General features: G+C 50.2%; 1 protein-coding gene across 1 annotated transcript in view; it reads right to left on the reverse strand.

The window, feature by feature from the left end:
• ACADL (acyl-CoA dehydrogenase long chain) overlaps positions 1 to 19,304 on the reverse strand; it is a 191,907-nt gene extending 172,603 nt beyond the window's left edge. The window contains exons 1-2 of the mRNA XM_030210840.1: positions 19,294 to 19,304; positions 18,515 to 18,625 (exon numbers count right to left, since the gene is read on the reverse strand). Of these exons, the coding sequence (XP_030066700.1) occupies positions 18,515 to 18,625; positions 19,294 to 19,304 (122 nt within the window). The remainder of the gene's footprint in view (positions 1 to 18,514; positions 18,626 to 19,293) is intronic.
• Positions 19,305 to 20,767: the final 1,463 nt, after the last annotated feature.

Below are 20,767 nucleotides of genomic sequence, written 5' to 3' on the forward strand. Positions count from 1 at the left end.
AACAAGCCATGCTCTGCTGTTGTTGCTCCCAAGCCCCACCCACCCTTACTGGTGACCTCATCTGTAGTGCCTTCATTAAGCACCTGGGACCTTTCAGGCTTTGCCTTTGCAACAGAGGTCGTCTGAAGAGTTGCTCGTCGGTGAGTGTTTGTTGAAGTGCTACCCTGCTTACTTCTTATTCCGGCTTGACCCTGCTTGTTTCCTGGAGTATTCTACTGTTGCTGCCTGCCTTTTACCCTGCTTGTTCTGTGGAGTATTCTACTGTTACTGCCTGCCTTTGTTCTGCTTGTTTCCTGGGCTACTTGACTGCTGGCTGCCTGCTGGACCCTGCAGTTCTGGTTTTCCCTTCTCTCCCATAGTCCTGCCGGCTGCCCGCACCCAGGGGCTCAACCCTGGGGAACGGCGGTCAAGCACAGGTGAAGTCTAGCTGTTCCTGCCCTACCTGTTCCAGCTTGCACTGCCTCAGCTGCAGCTTCAGTCCGGTGGTTCCAGTCCTGTTTTTACCAGTCCGTCTGTTCTGCCTTATCTCGTGTTTGGGTGGTTCTCCTGCTGCTGCCGCTCCTCGGCAGTGGTCCAAGGGCTCATGAGTCCAGATTATCCATAGGAGTCTGACACTTTCCTCTAAACTTTGGCAAGTTCACAAGCTCTTTCAACACCATCTCAACTAAACTTCCTCTTTGAACCTATCGCTTTAAGCCATCAGCCAATTAAACGGCTTTTAGCTACAGCTGTCTCCAGGTCACCTGATAGTTGTCAAGTATATTTCCCTGCAGGCATGCTCTCCTCTCAGTGTATATGCTCAAAACAAACTTTCAACCAGCCAGAACATTTACAGATTTTAAACAATCACTACTATTTATTTTTATCACTCCCCAGTCTCTTATGCTTATTAAATGGTTGATAGGTTTAAACAGCAAGTGTTATACTACTACTACTACTTAACATTTCTAGAGCGCTACTAGGGTTACGCAGCGCTGTACAATTTAACAAAAGGACAGTCCCTGCTCAAAGGAGCTTACAATCTAAAGGGGGAAATGTCAAGTTGGTGCAGTCTAGATATCTTGAATAGAGGTATAGTGGTTAGGTGCCAAAGGCGACACTGAAGAGGTGGGCTTTGAGCAAGGATTTGAAGATGGGCAGGGAGGGGGCTTGGCGTATGGGCTCAGGGAATTTATTCCAAGCATGGGGTGAGGCGAGGCAGAAAAGGCGGAGCCTGGAGTTGGCGGTGGTGGAGAAGGATACTGAAAGGAGGGATTTGTCTTGAGAGCGGAGGTTACGGGTAGGAACGTAGGGGGAGATGAGGTTAGAGAGGTAAGGGGGGGGGGCTGCAGATCGAGTGCATTTGTAGGTTAGTAGGAGAAGCTTGAACTGTACGCGGAACCTGATCGGAAGCCAGTGAAGTGATTTGAGGAGAGGGGTGGTATGAGTATATCGGTCCAGGCGGAAGATAAGACATGCAGCAGAGGGAGGAAGTGACGTCACCCACGAAGATGGCGGTTTAGCCCTTTTGCTCCTGCTCATCACAGCACAAAAAGCACGAGGTCTCCCGACAGGGGTAGCGTTGCTGCAATTTTTTTTACCCCCAGCGATAGCCACAAAGTGCGTGCATCAAATCGCGATGAGCACGCAAGCGGACCTGAGCCAATTCGGCTTTAAAAGCGGCGCATCGGCGAACCGCGAGGCAGGAGCAGGCGACCCTCCCCCATGCGCCGGAAAACGAACGGCTGAGGTCACTCAGAACAGCCCATGCCTTTTCGGGGAGGAACCGGAGTCGTCAGCGGTGGACCCCTTAGCGGAGTTAAAAGAATGGCTGCAGGAGATCCGGACTGATGTAAAAGCGGTCCGGGCGGAATTGGAAACGCTGGGATCCGACCTCCGAGGTGAAATCAGAGACTTGGGGGGTCGCGTGGAGAAGGTGGAAACCCGGATAGAAGAACACTCGGAAGAGATTGGGGCACTGGACAGAGCGGTCGCAGATGTTCGTTTGGGCCAGCAACAACTGACAGATAAGTTGGAGGACTTAGAGAATAGAAGTAGAAGGCATAACCTACGCTTCAGGGGCATACCTGAAACCCCGGAATATATTGATTGCGAGGCAGTGGTCCAGAAAGTGGTGAGCGCCATCTTGGAAGAGGCAGGAAATCCGCTGGGGGCCGAGGGAGTAGGCCTGGAACGCTCCCACAGATCTTTGGGTCCAGCGAGACAAAATCTACCCCGTGATATTATTGCCTGCTTTCAAGACTACAAGTTGAAGGAACGGGTGCTCCAGGCGGCAAGACGCCTCCAAAGTTTAAATGGGACACATTCCCAATAGAAATCTATCAAGATTTGGCGGCGGCTACCTTAAAATGCCGCGCGGAGTTGAAACCAGTCACAAGGCGGATGCAGGAATTGGGGATCCGATACCGCTGGAAACACCCTTTTGCTCTAGTATTTTATAAAGATGGGCGGATGCATCAGGTGAGATCACTGGCTGAAGCTCGAGCAGTGTTACCAGAGGCACAGCAGGAGGCTTCCTCGGAGACCCCTGGGAGAGTTAACAAGAACAAGACCCAGACGCCCCACTCGAAGTGGCAGCGTGTGGGTAAAGGGCACAAGCGCCTACAACGCCAGCAATCTGCTGGTCATCTTACATGACTGCGGGTAAGGGGGGGTCAATGCAATATTACTATATGTCGGGTGGAGACCTGACATTTGTTTAAAGGTAATAGCCTTGTAGTTCTTGTCAGTTAAGTTTACAATGGTTTGGATAATTATTGGCGGGAGACCTGTACGGGAGTTATAATGTTATAACACTGCGGTGGGGGGGGGGGGGGGGAGGGGAGACGATTCCTCCACTAGATACTTCCTCAGACATGAGGGAGGATCAAGGAGGAGTTGGGGGGAGGGGAGGGACATCTGGAGGGAGGTTACAGGGAAAGGGTTTGGATAGCAGCGTGGACTGGGTGGATGACAAAAAACACAAATGTGCCAGGGGGGGCTTTGGGCGCTTAACGATGATGAAGAGATGCAGGAAGTAACACTGGCGCTCCTGAATGTCAGGGGCTTAAATGTGCCAATTAAACGGCAGCTTCTGTTTAGGGAGTTGACCCGCTTAAAGTAGATATAGCCCTGATACAGGAGACCCATTTAAAGAAACAATATGAGGGGCTGTGCAAGCACCGCCAGTATCCACATATCTTCTATGCCTCAAACACACTGGGCACTAAAAGTAAGGGGGTCATGGTGCATTTAATGATTCTCGCCCTTGGCAGTTTCAAAAAGTTATTAGGGACAAAGGAGGTCGCTTTCTTTTGATAACTATGCAAATGGGGGCACAAAAGTACACTATATTGAATGTATACGGGCCCAATGAAGATCATGCGGAATTTTTTCAACACCTAGATCGGGTGCTTTTAGCATACGGGGAGGGGAATTTGTTAGTAGGTGGTGATTTTAATATTACCCCTGACCCACAGCTGGACAATTCCTCTACATCAGTAAAATACGCCTGACAGGGACGAGAGGCACTCCAGGCTTTTTTGGCTAGATGGCACTTGGGGGATACCTGGAGGCAGGCCCATCCCACCCAACGAGATTACACATATTTTTCCTCGGTCCACAACTCGTTTTCCCGTATTGATTTTGGTTAGGGGACGCGACTGTCATGGGAAATATCAGGGACCAACGTATTGAGCCCCGTACATGGTCGGACCATAGCCAGGTCATGCTTGTGCTGAGGACATCAAAGGGGCGACAGACTGCTCCACAGTGGAGGTTGGATGATGCATTGCTGGCTGAGGTGACCCAGGTGCTCCAATTTGAAAGGCTTATTAAAGAATATTTCCAGTTTAATGATAATGGGGAAGTCTCACCAGGGGTGCTTTGGGAGGGCTTCAAGGCAGTCATGAGGGGTCACTTTATTGCGTTAAAAGCCATATCCGCCGAGAAAAAACCCAGGCAGAGGACACTGGACGCAGGAGACTAATGCAGGTGGAGAAAATAATTCGCAGACAGGGCCCGGGAGTCCCCGCACAAAAGTTGCTAGACCAAGCTCATAAAATTAGACAAGAGATTCGCGAGCTTCAGTTGGCAGACATCTCAGAGCAGTTACAAAGGGTACGCCAGTCACATTTGAGTTTGGAAATAAAGCCAGTAGGCTCTTAGCATATAAATTAAAACATTAAGCACTTAGATCACATGTCCCCCGTTTAAAAGACGAAAAAGGTGACTGTACCACAGATCCGGGGTCCATACAAGCAGTTTTTCAGCGTTATTATGAGAAACTTTATACCCCGGACATTAACCCAGAGGAGGGGGAGATCACCGCTTTCTTGGACCGGGTGTATCTGCCAACACTTACGGAGGGAGCACAAGCTAGGCTTTCCAGGCCAATTGAGCTAGAGGAGGTAATAGGTGCTATTAAAGAGTTGGCGCCTAGTAAGGCCCCAGGCCCGACGGCTTCACTAATAAGTTCTACAAAACCTTTGCATCTCTGGTGGCTCCGGTGCTGCAAAGGGTATTAACGACCTAGGAGGAGAGGATCTCTGCCAGAGACTTGGCATCTAGCGAACATAATTGTTTTGGCCTAAACTAGGCAGGGATCCTCAATTGAGCAGTTCTTATAGGCCCATCTCCCTATTGGGGGTGGACTATAACATTTTCACCTCAATATTGGCAGCTCGCCTGCAGCAATACCTTCCACAATTAGTTCACGAAGATCAGGCGGGCTTTGTGCGGGAGCGTCAGACATTTGATAATATCCGCCGGACACTTCACCTTATTCAGTATGCCAATCTTAAGGAAATCCACTTTGTATAATCTCACTAGATGCAGAAAAGGGCATTCGACTGGGTGCACTGGCCATTCTTATTTGCAACCTTGAAGAGGGTGGGTATCTCAGGGGATTATTTACATTGGCTATCCTTGTTGTATAGAGCTCCAACAGCATCGGTCAGGGTCAATGGGAGCCAGTCATCCCCGTTCCTACTGAGACGAGGACACGGCAGGGCTGTGCCCTGTCGCCTCTCCTCTTCGCCTTGGCGGTGGAACCACTAGCAGCATACATAGATCACAACCGGATATTAGGGAAGTGAGGTTGGGACCAATAGAGACTCGGATTTTGTTGTTTGCGGATGACATTCTTCTCACACTAACAGACCCCGTTAAGTCACTTCCCATTGTAGGGGCGGCCCTGCGGGACTATGGCTGGGTGGCTGGATTTAAGGTCAATATGGAAAAATCAGAAGCCTTAAATATTACTATACCAGCAGATCAAGTGGGGGAGCTGCAAGCTCATTTTCCCTATCGTTGGGCGCCTAAATCAATTAAATATTTAGGAGTAAATATTACGAAACGATGGGAGGGGCCTATATGAGGCCAACTTTCCAGCAAAGGTACGGGAGTTATTTCAGAAGTTAGATAAATGGGAGGGATTGACGATCTCGTGGATGGGGCGGATCAGTGCGGTTAAAATGATTTTACTGCCCAAAATATTATATCTATTCATAGCGCTACCTATCCTGTTGTCCGACAAATTCTTTAGAGGCCTGCAGCGGAGAGGTTTCTCCTTCATTTGGAAGCGGAAGCCACCACGGGTGCGTAGGTCAGTAATGCATCAGCCAAGGGCACATGGGGGGATGGGAGTACCTTCATTTCTGCTTTATTACAGAGCGGCCTCACTCCGTATCCTAGCTGAGTGCATAATGGGAAAGCGAAGGCTTGGAAAGTTATGGAGGCAGTCCTGGTGCGAGTTTCACACCGTTAAAAAGCCATACCCTGGCTGCCTGATAGGGAGCTAAAAGAGATAATAAAAGTTGGCCCCTCCACTGGTGGGGGGGCCACTTACTACATGGAGTAAAATTCGCAATTAGCTTTTTTCGTGGGTGAACTTTTTTCCTACACATGATGATTAGATGCGCGCCCGGGATTCGGCCCGGGATCCTCAGATCACTGCTTTAAGAAGTGGGAACAGAGGGGACTGTGGAGCTGGGTCAGGTATGGGCGATGGGGGAACTTCTTACTTTTGAGGAAGTGCAGGATGGAATATGGGATTCCTGCCTCCAACGCCTTTCAGTTCCGCCAATTAAGAGATTTTATCCTGAGGCGTACAAAAGAAGAGCTGTGTTTGGAGGAAACACAATTAGAGCGGGCACTGGCTGGAGGAGGAGGAAGAGGAGGAGTATCTAGATTATATAAAGCGCTCCTATTACACTCGCAGCCCATCTTGCACTACACACAGAAGTGGGAAAAACTATTGGGGGTATGTCGGTTCTCAGGTTCAGAGCCCGCGGGGCTGGGCTCTGGAGCAAACGTGAGCCCTTGGGCTGCTGACGAGGAGCGACAGCAGCAGGCAAAAGCCCACCAACCAACACTGGGTAAGCACACCGGCAGGGACTGCAGGCACTGCCCAGCGAACCGGAACACATGGACTGGAATCCCCCGGACTGGAGGACCCAGGACTGGAACACTGGACTGCAATCCCCCGGACCGGAACACACTGGACTGGAGCACACCAGACTGGAACACATACCGGACCGGAAACGCACTGGACTGGAGCACACTGGACTGGTCCCCCGGACTGGAGGACACAGGACTGGAACCGGGACTGGAGCACACTGGACTGGTCCACACGGCTTCACCTGTACCTAGCTACTAAGCCCCCCAAGAGTTGAGGCTCATGGGTTCGAGTAGCCGGCAGGACTTACTGGACGACACAGGGACCAGGACTAGCTGTAACTGAAGTGCACCTAACTCCTAGATTGACCAAAAGTGTTCCTAAGCCCAGCACCAACAGAAAAGCTCCCAAGCCCTCCACTAACAGCAGTGCTCCCAACAGAACTAACAGGGGTGCCCCTACGCCCTACACTAACAGAAGTGCAGGGAAACCACAAGGGAAAAGGAAGGGAAGACAAATGCCAGACCTAACACTGGTACTACCTAAGCTCCAAGCTGCAGCAGCTAACCATGGGTTCTCACCCTGGTGCTTCCAAAGCACCCAGCTACAGCAGCTAACCACAGGTCATGAGGAAAAGCGGGGCAAGCACAAGGAAACAAGCAGGAAAGCCAAATACCCCAACAACAAAAGGTGCTTCCTAAACACTTACTCACAAGGGAGCTCCCAGCACCAAACTCCAGCACTGCACTAACAGCAGTGCTACACACCGTAACAAAAGGGAAGGTCAAACACACAAGTCACAAGTGCACACTGCACTAACTAACCTGGACCTAAAGCAAGTAGCCAGAAGCAAACGTTGTGAAGGCCCCGAAGGAAAGAACCCACTTCCTTATCAAGGCCCTCCCTGATGATGTCACACTCCCTAGACCCAGGCAACAGCACACTAACCCAGAGAGCACACTGAAAACCATAGAGGCCCAACCCACACCAATGCAACACCGTGAAACACTTGAAGCCAGTACACCCAAAGGAGTTAGAGCAACTCAGACTACCCACACAGGTGCAGTATAGTGAAACAATTAGAGCCCTGCTGCTGGAAGCTGCCAGCACAGAGAGACAGAGCCAGCTCAGAAAGGACAGACAAAGAAACAGAAGCCAGCTAAGAAGCTGACCCCCAGGAAAGAGGTAAGTTTGAGAGGGGTTCAGACCCCAATCATAACAGGGTGTCTTATGAATACCATATGTGGGAAAGGGTGGTTTACATCTTTACTTAAAGTGTCAATCTCTAATGCGTTGTAGAAAATGGCTATAAAATATTATACTGTTGGTATTACACACCACAGAGACTAGCCAAGATGTTTAAGGGGGGGGGGGTCTGCTCTCTGCTGGCGCCAATGTGGCAGGAGGGTGATATGGTCCATATCTGGTGGGCTTGCCCGCAGGCCCAACAGTATTGGACGAGGGTTCTGAAGTTGATTGCGAGTATAACAAAATTGTTTTCCCATGAAAATGGACCACTGCTTGTTACACATAAGACTTCAGGGCAGTAAAAAATATGCGAACCAACTGGCCACTCAGATATTGGTGGCCAGCAAATTGGTGCTGGCGGCGGCATGGAAGCAGCAGACTCTGCCGGGACTGAAGCCGATTCTGCGTAAATTGGACTATATTCAGCTGATGTCTAAGTTGACTGCGATTGCGTCTGGGTCGTTTGCTGCCATACCCACCAGAATTTGGGACCCCTACACGGAGTGGTTGGCACGACCAGACTCTACCCTGACAATTCAATAGGGGGGGTGGTGGGAGGGGGATGGTGGGAAAGGGGGACATAAACAGTGGTTAAAAATGTATTGAAGATGTTATACTGATATGTTGGAGGTGCACGAATGTGTACTTGAATTTATGGTTGTATGTTGGATCTTTATTCAATAAAAATTTGGAAAAGTTAAAAAAAAAAAAAAGACATGCAGCAGAGGTCGGAACGGACTGAAGGGGGGATAGATGGCAAAGTGGGAGGCCAGGGAGGAGTAGGTTGCAGTAGTCAAGGCGAGAGGTAATGAGAGAGTGGATGAGAGTTCGGGTGGGGTGCTCAGAGAGGAAAGAGCAAATTTTGCTAATGTTATAGAGGAAGAAGCGACAGGTCTTGGCTATCTGCTGGATGTGCGCGAGAGAAGGAGGGAGGAGTCAAAGATGACTCCGAGGTTGTGGGCAGATGAGACGGGGCGATGAGGGTGTTATCAACTGAGATAGAGAGTGGAGGGAGAGGAGAAGTGGGTTTGGGTGGGAAGACAAGAAGCTGGTCTTGGCCATGTTCAGTTTCAGGTGGCGGTTGGACATCCAGGCAGCAATGTCGGATAAGCAGACCGATACTTTGGCCTGGTTTCCGCAGTGATGTCTGGTGTGGAGAAATAAAGCTGGGTGTCATCGGCATAAAGATGATATTGGAAGCCATGAGATGAGATTAGGGAGCCCAGGGAAGAGGTGTAGATTGAAAAAAGAAGGGGTCCAAGGACAGATCCTTGAGGAACACCAACAGAGTGGGATGGGGGTGGAGGAAGAGCCATGAGAGTATACTCTGAAGGTACGGTGGGAAAGAAGATGAGAACAAGGAGAGGACAGAGCCCTGGAACCCAAGTGAGGACAATGTGGCAAGAAGTAAATTGTGATTGATAGTGTCAAAAGCGGCGGATAGGTCAAGGAGGATGAGGATGGAATAGTGACCTTTGGATTTGGCAAGGAACAGGTCATTGCAGACTTTAGATAGTGCCGTTTCAGTTGAGTGTAGGGGGGTGAAAGCCGGATTGAAGCGGATCGAGGATGGCATGAGAGGAGAGAAAATCAAGGCAACGGCTGTGAACAGCGTTCAAGTATCTTGGAGAGGAAGGGTAGGAGGGAAATGGGGCGGTAGTTGGAGGGACAGGTAGGGTCAAGTGATGGTTTTTTGAGGAGTGGTGTGACTACATCATGCTTGAAAGTGTCCGGGACAGTTGCAGTGGAGAGAGAGAGGTTGAGGATATGACAGAGGGGGGGGGGGGGGGGGGTGACAGTAGAAGAGATGGTGTTAAGTAAGTTGGTGGGGATGGGGTCTGAGGAACAGGTGGTGCGTTTCGAGGAGGAAAGAAGATGGGCGGTTTCCTCTTTGGTGATATCAGGAAAGGAGGAGAAGGAGGCCTGGGTTGGTTGGTTGAGGGAGTGGGTTATAGGGTGAGAGAGGAGGAGATGGTTTGGTGGTGAATTCGAGGTTGATCTTCTGCACCTTGTCGCGGAAGTAGTCAGCCAGTGATTGAGGAGTGAGGGGGGGTGGGAGCGGAGGGCACTTTGAGGAGGGAGTTAAGGGTGGTGAAGAGACGATGAGGTTAGAGCTGAGGGAATTAGTCAATTAGTCCTGTTTGGCGAGGATTAGGGAGGACTGGAAGGAGGATAGCATGAATTTGTAGTGAATGAAATCAGAATGGGTGCGAGATTTCCTCCAGAGGCGTTCAGCCAAACGGGCGCAGGAGCGAAGGTATCGGGTGCAAGGGGTCAGCCAGGGCTGGGGATTAGTACGCCTTGTGGGACGGGAGATGGATAGTGCAAGGGCGTCCAGAGCAGACGAGAGAGTGGCATTGTAAGTGGAGACAGCCTTGTCAACAGACTCAGAGGACATGATGGAAGGGAGGAGATCAGAAATACTAGAAGATAAGGTGGGAGGGTCGATAGCTTGGAGATTCCTGGAAGTAGTGGTTAGAGTTGGGTGGGACTGAGGGGGAGGGTGATGAAGTGATCCAGATAAAGTGATCCAGGCAGCCTATAAACAGGCATTTAATGCCCATAGATATTAGTTAGTACAACCTCATCAGCAGAAGCAGACAGAGGAACAGGCCATCAAGTGTATTTTGCCTTATTCCAGTCAAGGGGAGGCAATAAAACAATATGTAAACATTGGTCCATTTTACAGTTACATTCCCAGTTTGATCAAGTTCCCCAGCTTGCATACACTAAAGCTCGTAATGTGGGTGAGATGCTATCTATATTTAGGAACATAGATTCAGTCATCACAAAGGAAGGGGGTCACACTTGTTATAAATGTGTTTACTGCAGGTATGCTATGATAACACAGTCAGTTATTAACTCTAACATAGGTCGAGAATTTAAGTTAAAATCACATACTGATTGTGATTCAACTCAGATAGTGTATGCAATCTAATGACCATGCCTAAAATGGAGCATAGAGCAGACTAAACGTAACATTAAACAGAGGATAGCTGAACATCTCAGCAATTTAAGAACACACAAAAAATGAAGCTCCTTTAGTAGACCATTGGCTACCTTGTAATCATTTAGAGAGTGATTTAAGATTTGACATTTTAATACAGGTACGCTTATACTGGGATGGGGATGTTTCCACTATCCTAGTTCAAAAGGAACAGCGGCTTATTTATAACTAGTAAAAAAGGCCCGTTTCCGAAACCAATGAAACGGGCGCTAGCATGTGTTTTTTTTGTGTGTGTGTGTGTCACAGAGTTATTTTGTGTGTGTGTGTGTGTGTGTGTGTGTGTGTGAGGGTGCGGTGTGTGTGCAGGTTGTTGTTGATGGAGGTGGTGCGTCAGTGTGTGGTTGTTTCGTTAGTTTGGCAGCCAGTCTCCAGCGATTCCTAGGCAGGGAAGGAGTACTCCTCCCCCTTCCTTGGTCGCTGTTTGCTGCTGGCTGGGTCGCGGGTAATCCAGCTGGGCCGCAGCTTGTCCTGTTCGCCCACGTCCCAGATGGTGACGGGCACGTTGTTTTCCGGCTCCTCTGACTCCATGTCAAGCGATCCCAAATATAGTCTGTGCTATAGGCCCTCTGGCACTCTTCAGTACTGGCAGGAATATTCTTCTCTCGTTCCAGCAGTGGTTCTGTGCTCTCCGTGCTGCACAGATAATGAGCCATTCTGCTGGGGAATGCTCCTCCCTTATTGTCACGTAGTTTCCTCTGATTGGTCCGTCTTACGTTGCCTAGTGTTGCCTGGGAACGGTGTTGTGATGGTCCTTTGTGTTTCAGAATGTTGAGGGTGTTTTTTCTGATTGGTCCGTCATGCGAGGGCAGGGCAGAGAGACATGGTCAGTGTTGTGGCTTCAACACCATGAATCCATGAACCCTTCAGTGAGTGACTGAGTGACTTCAGAATGTTGTCTTCAGAATGTTGAGGGTGAGTTTTATTATAGTAGATTGGGCTACAGTTTTATTTATTTGTTACATTTATATCCCATATTTTCCCACCTATTTGTAGGATCAATGTGGCTTACATTGTACTGGAGAAGCAGTGTAAACAATACAAAGTGATATTGTGGTAAGACAAAGCCACACTATGGAATCGTACAATGGAAGAGTTGTGTTATGTCCATTACATTCTTTAGTTTTGTTGTGTTGCAGAGATCAGGCATTTATGTTGGATCGATAGGGTATGCCTTTTTAAACAGGTTAGTTTTAGTGTTTTCCGGAAGTTTAGGTGGTCGTTCGTAGTTTTCAAGGCTTTTGGTAATGCGTTCCACAGTTGTATGCTTAAGTAGGAAAAACTGGGCGCGTAAGTTGATTTGTATTTGAGTCCTTTGCAGCTTGGGTAGTGCAGATTTAGGTACGTTTGTGTTGATTCGGATGTGTTTCTAGTTGGTAGGTCGATCAAGTCTGTCATGTATCCCGGAGCTTCACTGTAGATACAGTGGGGGAAATAAGTATTTGATCCCTTGCTGATTTTGTAAGTTTGCCCACTGACAAAGACATGAGCAGCCCTAATTGAAGGGTAGGTTATTGGTAACAGTGAGAGATAGCACATCACAAATTAAATCCGGAAAATCACATTGTGGAAAGTATATGAATTTATTTGCATTCTGCAGAGGGAAATAAGTATTTGATCCCTCTGGCAAACAAGACCTAATACTTGGTGGCAAAACCCTTGTTGGCAAGCACAGCGGTCAGACGTCTTCTGTAGTTGATGATGAGGTTTGCACACATGTCAGGAGGAATTTTGGTCCACTCCTCTTTGCAGATCATCTCTAAATCATTAAGAGTTCTGGGCTGTCGCTTGGCAACTCGCAGCTTCAGCTCCCTCCATAAGTTTTCAATGGGATTAAGGTCTGGTGACTGGCTAGGCCACTCCATGACCCTAATGTGCTTCTTCCTGAGCCACTCCTTTGTTGCCTTGGCTGTATGTTTTGGGTCATTGTCGTGCTGGAAGACCCAGCCACGACCCATTTTTAAGGCCCTGGCGGAGGGAAGGAGGTTGTCACTCAGAATTGTACGGTACATGGCCCCATCCATTCTCCCATTGATGCGGTGAAGTAGTCCTGTGCCCTTAGCAGAGAAACACCCCCAAAACATAACATTTCCACCTCCATGCTTGACAGTGGGGACGGTGTTCTTTGGGTCATAGGCAGCATTTCTCTTCCTCCAAACACGGCGAGTTGAGTTCATGCCAAAGAGCTCAATTTTTGTCTCATCTGACCACAGCACCTTCTCCCAATCACTCTCGGCATCATCCAGGTGTTCACTGGCAAACTTCAGACGGGCCGTCACATGTGCCTTCCGGAGCAGGGGGACCTTGCGGGCACTGCAGGATTGCAATCCGTTATGTCGTAATGTGTTACCAATGGTTTTCGTGGTGACAGTGGTCCCAGCTGCCTTGAGATCATTGACAAGTTCCCCCCTTGTAGTTGTAGGCTGATTTCTAACCTTCCTCATGATCAAGGATACCCCACGAGGTGAGATTTTGCGTGGAGCCCCAGATCTTTGTCGATTGACAGTCATTTTGTACTTCTTCCATTTTCTTACTATGGCACCAACAGTTGTCTCCTTCTCGCCCAGCGTCTTACTGATGGTTTTGTAGCCCATTCCAGCCTTGTGCAGGTGTATGATCTTGTCCCTGACATCCTTAGACAGCTCCTTGCTCTTGGCCATTTTGTAGAGGTTAGAGTCTGACTGATTCACTGAGTCTGTGGACAGGTGTCTTTCATACAGGTGACCATTGCCGACAGCTGTCTGTCATGCAGGTAACGAGTTGATTTGGAGCATCTACCTGGTCTGTAGGGGCCAGATCTCTTACTGGTTGGTGGGGGATCAAATACTTATTTCCCTCTGCAGAATGCAATAAATTCATGTACTTTCCACAATGTGATTTTCCGGATTTAATTTGTGATGTGCTATCTCTCACTGTTACCAATAACCTACCCTTCAATTATGGGCTGCTCATGTCTTTGTCAGTGGGCAAACTTACAAAATCAGCAAGGGATCAAATACTTATTTCCCCCACTGTAATTTTGTAAACCAGAATGCAGATTTTGAAAGCTATGCGTTCTTTGATTGTGAGCCAGTGTAGTTTTTCGCGAAGAGGTTTTGCACTTTCAAATCGCATTTTTCCGAAGATAAGCCTAGCTGCCATGTTTGAGCGGTCTGAAGTTTCTTTAAGGTTTGTTCTTTGCATCCCACATAAATTCCATTGCAGTAGTCTACATGGCTTAGTACCACTGATTGTATCAGGTTGCGAAATGTTCCCCTCAGGAAGAATTGTTTCACACGTTTGAGTTTCCACAATGAGTGGAACATTTTCTTTGTTGTGGATGTTACTTGGCTCTCTACTGTTAAGTTGCAGTCCATTGTCCCCTCCGAAGGGACACCACCTTGTAGTGGTGGAGGGGCATCTGTGTTTCAATGACTCAGAGGGCTGTGCTGAAGGGTTACCCATATCAGACAGGCCTCTGAGGAGAAACCAGACAAGAATGTCCCAAACTGGGAGAGTGGAAAGATGGTGACCTGAAGTTCATATGCCCAACGGCCCAGCTGCCCTCTGAAGTTTCGTCTTCTTTACGTAAATTTCCTCTCTGCAATTGCAGTTACCTTAACTGAGAGGAAGGGGACAACTGGCGGTCAGCCGCCAATGGCCAGCATTTTGTCCCCTGAGCAGCAAATGCGAGACCACTGCGCGACGAACTGCCCACAGATGAAAGTGTTGGCGAGTCCTTTGATTAGCGCCGGCGAAGGAGCGTCGACGCTCTTGGACCTGGAAAAACAACCCCATCGTTCCCGAATTATTCAACCACCATGTGCAAAGGAGTGGAGGAGTGAGTTAGAGGCATATGCTGAAAGGTGAGCAGTTAAGGAGCAGCTATCCCACGGCAATAAAAAAATCACCCAACATGTGACCAGAGGCGTAGCCAGACTAGAGGTGGGAGGGGGCCATAGCTCAAGATTGGGGGGGAGGCACATTTTAGTTACCGTCCCCCTCCACTACCACTGTACATCTTGGCTGGTGGGGGTCCCCAACCTCTACCAGCTGAAGCACCACCGCCGCAAATATCTTGGCATACTCAATTTCACTAAAAGGAGCGTGCCTGACGTGAGGGGAAGAGAGAGCGGGCAGGCAATGCGGCAGCGGTAGCACCGCAGACTAGCGCTGGCTAAAATCTTCAGCTGGCGGGGGTTGTGGACCTCCGCCAACCAAACCAGGCGCCCAGAACAAATTGGGGAGGCCCAGGCCCCCGTGGCCCCACCTAGCTATGCCACTGCTGTGACAAAAATAGTCCAAAAAGCCAGGATCCATGGGCATTCAAAAATCCCCACAGTATTGGAAACTTTGAAAAGGAACCATTGGTGTTCCTTCTACATTTTATTGGGGGAAAAAACCTGAATAATCTGAGAAAGAATCAAACCTATAAATGGCAAGTGACCGACTCACCTGCAAATGTGCAGTAGAGACTTCCCTCTCTGTCCCGCCCCCGCGTCAAGACGTGATGAGGGGGGAGGGGGGCGGACAGAGAGGGAAACTGCGCGGAAGGGGAGGGAGGGAACCGCTGACGTCGCTACCGCTCCCCCCCAAGGTAGCCGCTACCGCCCCCCCCCCCCCCACCCGGCCCGGGCCCTCTCTTCGTTATTCAACTTACAGCAGCGCCGAAACAGCAGCAAGCAGCTCAGCTTCAGCTCCCGTCGGCCTTCCTTCCTGCCTGTGCCCCGCCCTCGCCGACGTGACGTCACACGAGGGCGAGGCACAGGCAGTGAAGGAAGGCCAACGGGAGCTACTGCTTGCTGCTGTTTTGGCGCTGCTGTAAGTTGAATAACGAAGAGGGGGCCGGGGGTGAAGGGGGGGCGGGGGCGACTCCGGGGGGGGGGGGCGGTAGTGGCTACCTTGGGGGGGGAGGGGACATGGGAGGTCTCAGAAGGAGGGGGGCCTTGGAGCTGGGAGGGCTGGACTGAAGGGGGCCTTCCAGCTGGCTGGGAAGAAGGCAGGGGGGGGCAGGGGGCCTTGGAACTGGGGGAGGGCGGGCAGGGGGGCCCTTACAGTTGTGAGGGAATGGGGCCCTTACAGTTGTGAGGGAGAGCAGGGGGCCTTGGAACTGGGAGGGAGCGGGCGGCAGGGGCCTTGCAGCTGGGAAGGGGGAGGACTGGAGCCTTGGAGCTGGGAGGGAGGGACAGAGGGGGTGGAGCTGGGAGGGAAGGAGGAGGGCAGGGGGCCTTGCAGCTGCAACGGGAGGGGTCCTTGGGAAAAAAAAACATTCCAATACGCGCCCGTTTTAACGGGCTTAACGGCTAGTACTACATAAACTTGCCATACTGGGACTGATCGAAGGTCCATCAAGCCCACTATCCTGTTGCCAACAGTGGCCAATCCAGGTCATAGGCGCCGACTCCGTGGGTGCTGTGGGTGCTCGAGCACCCCAATGTTTTCACCCGCCAGGCAGGGGCAGGGGGCGCCGCTTACCCCTCCGATGTCGCAGCACCGTACCACCTACGCAGCGTCAGTGAAAGCGCTGCCCACTAGTCTTCCCTTCGCTCGTTCGTTCCCTGTCAGTGTCCCGCCCTCGCAGAAATGATGTCAGAAGAAGGCGGGACACTGACAGGGAACGAACAAACCAGCGAAGCGAAGGGAAGGCTAGGGGGCAGCACTTTCACTAACGCTGCGCAGGCTCAGCTGCTGCAACGGTGGTAAATTTAAAATATTTAGAGAAGAGGGGCGGGTAGGGCAGATGGACATGGGAGCGGGAGGGCAGGGGAGAGCGAAGCATTGTGGATGGATCTGGATGGGAGGAGAGGGCAGGGCCCAGGGAGAGTGGAGAAATTGCTGTACAGGGAGGGAAGGGAGGAGAATTGCTTGAGGGATGGGGGGTGGGCAGGGGACAGAGGAGCACGGATGGACGTGGATTGGAGGACAGGGCCCAGGGAGAGTAGAAATTGCTTGATATGGCTGGATGGAGGTGGGCAGGGGACAGAGGAGCATGGATGGGAGGACAGGGCCCAGGGAGAGAGGAGAAATTGCTTGATATGGCTGTATGGAGGTGGGCAGGGGACAGAGGAGCATGGATGGACATGGATTGGAGGACAGGGCCCAGGACAGAGTAGAAATTGCTTGATATGGCTGGATGGAGGTGGGCAGGGGACAGAGGAGCATAGATGGACATGGCTTGGAGGAGAGGGCCCAGGGAGAGAGGAGAAATTGCTTGATGTGGAGAGGAGGACAGGGGAGAGAGGAGAATTGCTGGATATGGATGGATGGATGGAGGAGGACAAGGGAGAGGAGGACCCAGCTTTTACTTATGGATATAGAGCAAGAAATGAAGAAGAAAGGAGGAAAGTAAAGAAATAAATGGAAATGAAGCCATGGAAACGGAGTTAAGAGGACAGATAGCAGCAGAATCAGATACTGGGCCAGCATAATCAGAAAAACAAAGTCACCAGACAAAGGTAGAAAAATCATTTTATTTTCATTTAGTGTTTGTAATATGTCCACTTTGAGAATTTACATCTGCTACATCTGCTGTCTTATTTGCAATGTATAGCAATGTGTTTCTTTCTGTTTGTCTGGTATTGTGCTGCATGCAGGGTCTAACTTCTTAGGATTTCAGGTTAATTTTTGAAGAATTTGAAGAGGGCGCTCTGTTCTTCATGTGTGACTGCAAGGCCAAGTGTCTGAATAGGGATCTGTTTGTTAGATTCTGAGATTTTGCTAACACATTGTTTTTCAGAGTTGGCAAGACTGTTCTCGTATGCTAATTTGGTTTGTGTCATTTAGAGTATAATGGAGCTGTAACAGCTTACAGAAACTATTTATAATGAAAACAAAAAAGAAAAAGTTTTTTTCTTCTTTACTGGTGTAATATTTTCAATGACGCCATGGCTGGTAAAAGGGTGTGACTACTGTGATCCCACCCCTGGATGGGTAGGGGCACCGACTAATAGGCTGCAAGAGGGTGCCAGAAATCCTAGGACCAGCTCTGCACCCGCCGGAAGTTCCCTTCCCAGCCAGCCCACCTGCCCGGTGCCTGCCCTCTTCTCCTTCAGTTCTCTGCCATCCGTCCTCGCCTTCCTGCGTGCCACCCAGAATTTTAAAACTCATCTTACCTCGGGATCCCAGCGGCAGCAGTGAAAGGCGAGCAGGCTCGGCGCTTCAGCCTTCCCTTCTCTCTCAGCTCTGGTCCCGCTCTCATTTTCTGTTTCCGCAAGGACGTGACCAGAGCTGAGACAGAAGGAAGGCTGAAGCACCGAGCCTGCTCGCCTTTCACTGCTGCCGCGGGACCCCGAGGCAAGATGAGTTTTAAATTCTGGGCGGCACGCAGGAAGGCGAAGATGGACCGGCGGAGGACTGTTGTGGGAGAAGAGATCAGGCTGGGTTGGGACTGGCATTCGGAGGAGGGGGGCCTGGAACTTGGGGGAGGGGGGCAGCGAGGGGGAGGGAGGGGGGCGGGGCAATGCGCCACCTGTTTAAAAAAAAATTCAGCCCCCAATCATTTTGAAAAGTTGGCTCCTATGATCCAGGTCACAAGTACCTGGCAAGATCCCAAAACAGTAAAACAAGATTTTATGCTGCTTATACTAGAAATAAGCAGTGGGTTTTCCCAAGTCCAACTGGCTTTCAGTGTGGTTCCTGAAGAGGAATTAAAGCACAGTGAGGCATTGTTTCCTCCAAATGTCATGACACAGAGCATCCCTTTAACTAATAAAGTCACTGGGCAACCAGTACAGATCCACCACCACAACTTGCCTCCACACACTAGTTCCTGCCCAAGAACATAGTGACCGTTACCCTTTCACCCAGAAACACTCCCCCGCCATACAGTGTGTGTGTCCTCTCTTAGATACCGCGACCCGACAAGCAATCTGGTCTGAGACCATCCCGGTGCTGACACCGCTGCTCACCTTGCCCCAGTACTGGCCCGGCTGGAGTCGGGGAAGGCCGGTTTCCATGGGCGGAGAGGGAAGCCACTACGAGCGAGCGCCGGAATAGGACAGCCGCAGCCATATCTCACCCTTCAGCGAATACGAAGTTCAAGGGCTCGGTCAAGGAGAGGAAGGAGGTTTAGCGCCCTCAAGAGGTTGCGTTTCCCTTTTACTCGCTTCATAAACAAGCTGCGAGTTTCGGTTCATTTCTACGGGTTGGTTCATTTCGATTTTGGTCCACTTGTTGCTTTTTAAATTAAGTTAATCCTGCAAATTCGCTGAAAAATAAAAGTACGGCTGTCGAGAAAGGCGGGCCCATTATCTTCCTCAGCGCTGACTGCCGCCGGGGGCGGGGCTTCGAAAGACAATTACAGAATGATAAATAGTCCCTTCTTGACAGGGGACTGACAGATAGTACAGCACTTTTCCAGGTTGCTAATCCCTGCAGGCCTAGAAAGAATATAAAACACCACGGGTGGCCCATCCCAAAAGCTGGAGATTTACGGCGAATGAGTGATTGCAGGCCCGTGCCGTGTTATTTAGATCCCAAAAACTGACAACTTCTAATCAAATAGAAAAGTTGTTTCTGCCTTTGTTGTCTGGTAATTTCATTTTTCGAATTGCATGGGTTCCAGTTTCTGGTTTTAGCGTTCCTTTGCCTACTCAACTGTCTTGCCAGGTCTCCTTGTACATTTGACACTTTTTTTCTCTCCACCATGTCCACCATCCTCTTCTCTCTGTACCCCCATCCACCCTACCATCCCGCCATGTTGAGCATCTCGGCATCTTGTGTCACTATTCTTGCCCTGTCCAACATAACTCTTCTGTGTCACATGCCAGCATCTCTCCCTCTTTCTTTCTTCCCTCCTGTCTCCTGCCAGACCAGCATCTCGCCTTCTCTTCCCTCCCTCTGACCCCCTTCCCAGGCGTCCAGTAAATGTACCTCTCTGTTTCCTTACTGAAGGCCAGCAGCTCTTTTCTCTCCCCTCCCCAACCATCCTCACATCTCTTTCTGACTCGCCCCCCCACCACCACCACCATCATGGCAGCTCTTCTTCCCTCCCCCCCCAACCAAATCCTGATAGCCTGCCCTTCTCCCCCCCATCTTGGCATCTCTACCCACGACCACCATCCTGCCCTCATTTACTTTCCTCTGCTTCTCATGCCCTCGGCCTCGTCAGACCCAGCTGCTTCCCTGTCAATCAGCCTACCTCCAATCCATTTCTTCTATCTCACCCTCTACCCAGCCTTTCATACCCATCATTTACTGCCTCTCTAAATCCATTTTCACCTTTATTCTGCCCCCTTCATGGACATCCCTTTCTACTTTTTCTCACTGTTTGAACACAGTCCCCATCTCCCTCTCTTATTTGCCTCACACCCTCCCCAGCCTACAGGTCCTTCAAATCACTCAAGATCCCCAGTCTCTTAACCAGTGCTTCTCAATTCTCTTCTGAAGGCACAGCTAGCTAGTTGAATTTTAAGGGATACTGCAATGCATATGCATGAGATAAATCTGCATATACTGGAGACCCATTTTAAGCAAATCTAGATTTTGTTGAAACCTAACTGACTAGATATGCTTCCAGAAGCCGCTTGAGAAGCACAGCCAAACCAGGGGTGTAGCTAGACACACAATTTTGGTAGTCCTTGGCCCAAGGTGGATGGGCAGAAGAACTCCACTCCACAAGGTAAGTATACACAAAAAGTAGCACTTCCATATCATGCTGATCATCCATAGACTGGTGGGTTGTGTCCATCTACCAGCAGGTGGAGATAGAGAGCAATCCTTTTGCCTCCTATATGTGGTATGTGCTGCCGGAAACTCCTCAGTATGTTCTCTATCTCAGCAGGTGGTGGTCACACACAGCAGCAGCTCTGGCTAGGTCTCCAAGCCTAATTTTTAGGTTTTGTTGAGTACCTGGGGTTGAGGGCTCTTCTTGAGCAAGTGCAAACCTGGTGGCGCCAGGTCCCTCCTTTTCTCCCCCCTCCCGCGTAAAAAAAAAAAAATTTTGGACGTCCTTAAGGGCGTTTATTTCAACGTTTATTTAAACGTTATTGCAGCGACTCACTGGGACACCAGTTCGTTACAGCTCGGAGCGAGAAGCAGGTAATTTTTACCTTTTTATAGCGGGCAGGGGGTTCCCCGATCGATCTCCACGTGGCCTATGGCGTCGGAGGGCGAGGGCGCGAAGAATCGCTCCCCGGACCGCGTGTGCGCTTCTAGCGGGG

This window comes from Microcaecilia unicolor, chromosome 7, assembly GCF_901765095.1.
Source record: "Microcaecilia unicolor chromosome 7, aMicUni1.1, whole genome shotgun sequence".
NCBI lineage: Eukaryota > Metazoa > Chordata > Amphibia > Gymnophiona > Siphonopidae > Microcaecilia > Microcaecilia unicolor.